The sequence below is a fragment of the Anopheles cruzii genome, chromosome 2, assembly GCF_943734635.1.
Source record: "Anopheles cruzii chromosome 2, idAnoCruzAS_RS32_06, whole genome shotgun sequence".
Lineage (NCBI taxonomy): Eukaryota > Metazoa > Arthropoda > Insecta > Diptera > Culicidae > Anopheles > Anopheles cruzii.
In genome coordinates this window covers 2,196,230-2,196,750 of record NC_069144.1, presented here as the reverse complement: position 1 = coordinate 2,196,750, position 521 = coordinate 2,196,230, and the positions used below count along the sequence as shown (strand labels likewise).

General features: G+C 52.6%; 1 protein-coding gene across 1 annotated transcript; it reads right to left on the bottom strand.

Annotated features, from left to right (window-relative positions):
* Positions 1 to 474, bottom strand: LOC128269373 (uncharacterized). Its single transcript, XM_053006819.1, has 2 exons — positions 330 to 474; positions 1 to 268 (listed from the first exon to the last, which is right to left on the bottom strand). The coding sequence occupies exons 1-2, from the start codon at positions 389 to 391 to the stop codon at positions 1 to 3; spliced, it is 330 nt and encodes a 109-aa protein (XP_052862779.1). The 5' UTR covers positions 392 to 474.
* Between the last annotated feature and the right edge of the window lie 47 nt (positions 475 to 521).

Here is a 521-nt window from a genome sequence, read left to right as displayed (position 1 = left end):
TTAAAAACGATCGAGCAAAAGGCCCTCACCGAACGCGATCATCTGTGTGGTCATCTCCGTGTCGGCCGCAGTGCCGGCCCCGCAGCAGTACATGTTCTTCGCCAGGTAGTGAATCTTCTCGCAGTTCTTGTCCGCCACGATCGGGCCCTCGGTGGCCCGGGTGTCGGCACCGAGGATGACCCCGTCCTTGAAGATGATCCCACAGATCGTCGTTCCCGTTTTGATCATCTTCGGCGGCACGAAGCCATTCTTGACGAGCTGCGCGTTTCTGTAAAGGAGGAACTTTAGTCAGCCGAGCAGGAGGAACCGAAATTGTGTCCACGACTTACCGGCGGCAATTCTCAAAGCTGAAGCCCGGAGCTTCCAAATCGCGGGCAATATCCGTAGTCATTTTGCTTGGCCGGAAAAGAAAATCCTCGAAATGCGAAACGAACAATGATTTGTTGTTTTGAGCAACTTTTTTTTTCAACAAAATTCTGCTGTTTCACCGCTGAGTTGAAAGCAGGGTTGCCAGCGAAGTC

What these genes read in the sequence shown, in the direction of transcription:
- LOC128269373 (XM_053006819.1), bottom strand. Translation starts at nt 391, where the DNA reads ATGACTACGGATATTGCCCGCGATTTGGAAGCTCCGGGCTTCAGCTTT. An exon ending in AGCTTTGAGAATTGCCGCCG is followed by an intron (nt 269 to 329) that starts GTAAGTCGTGGA and finishes CCTCCTTTACAG; the next exon opens with AAACGCGCAGCTCGTCAAGA.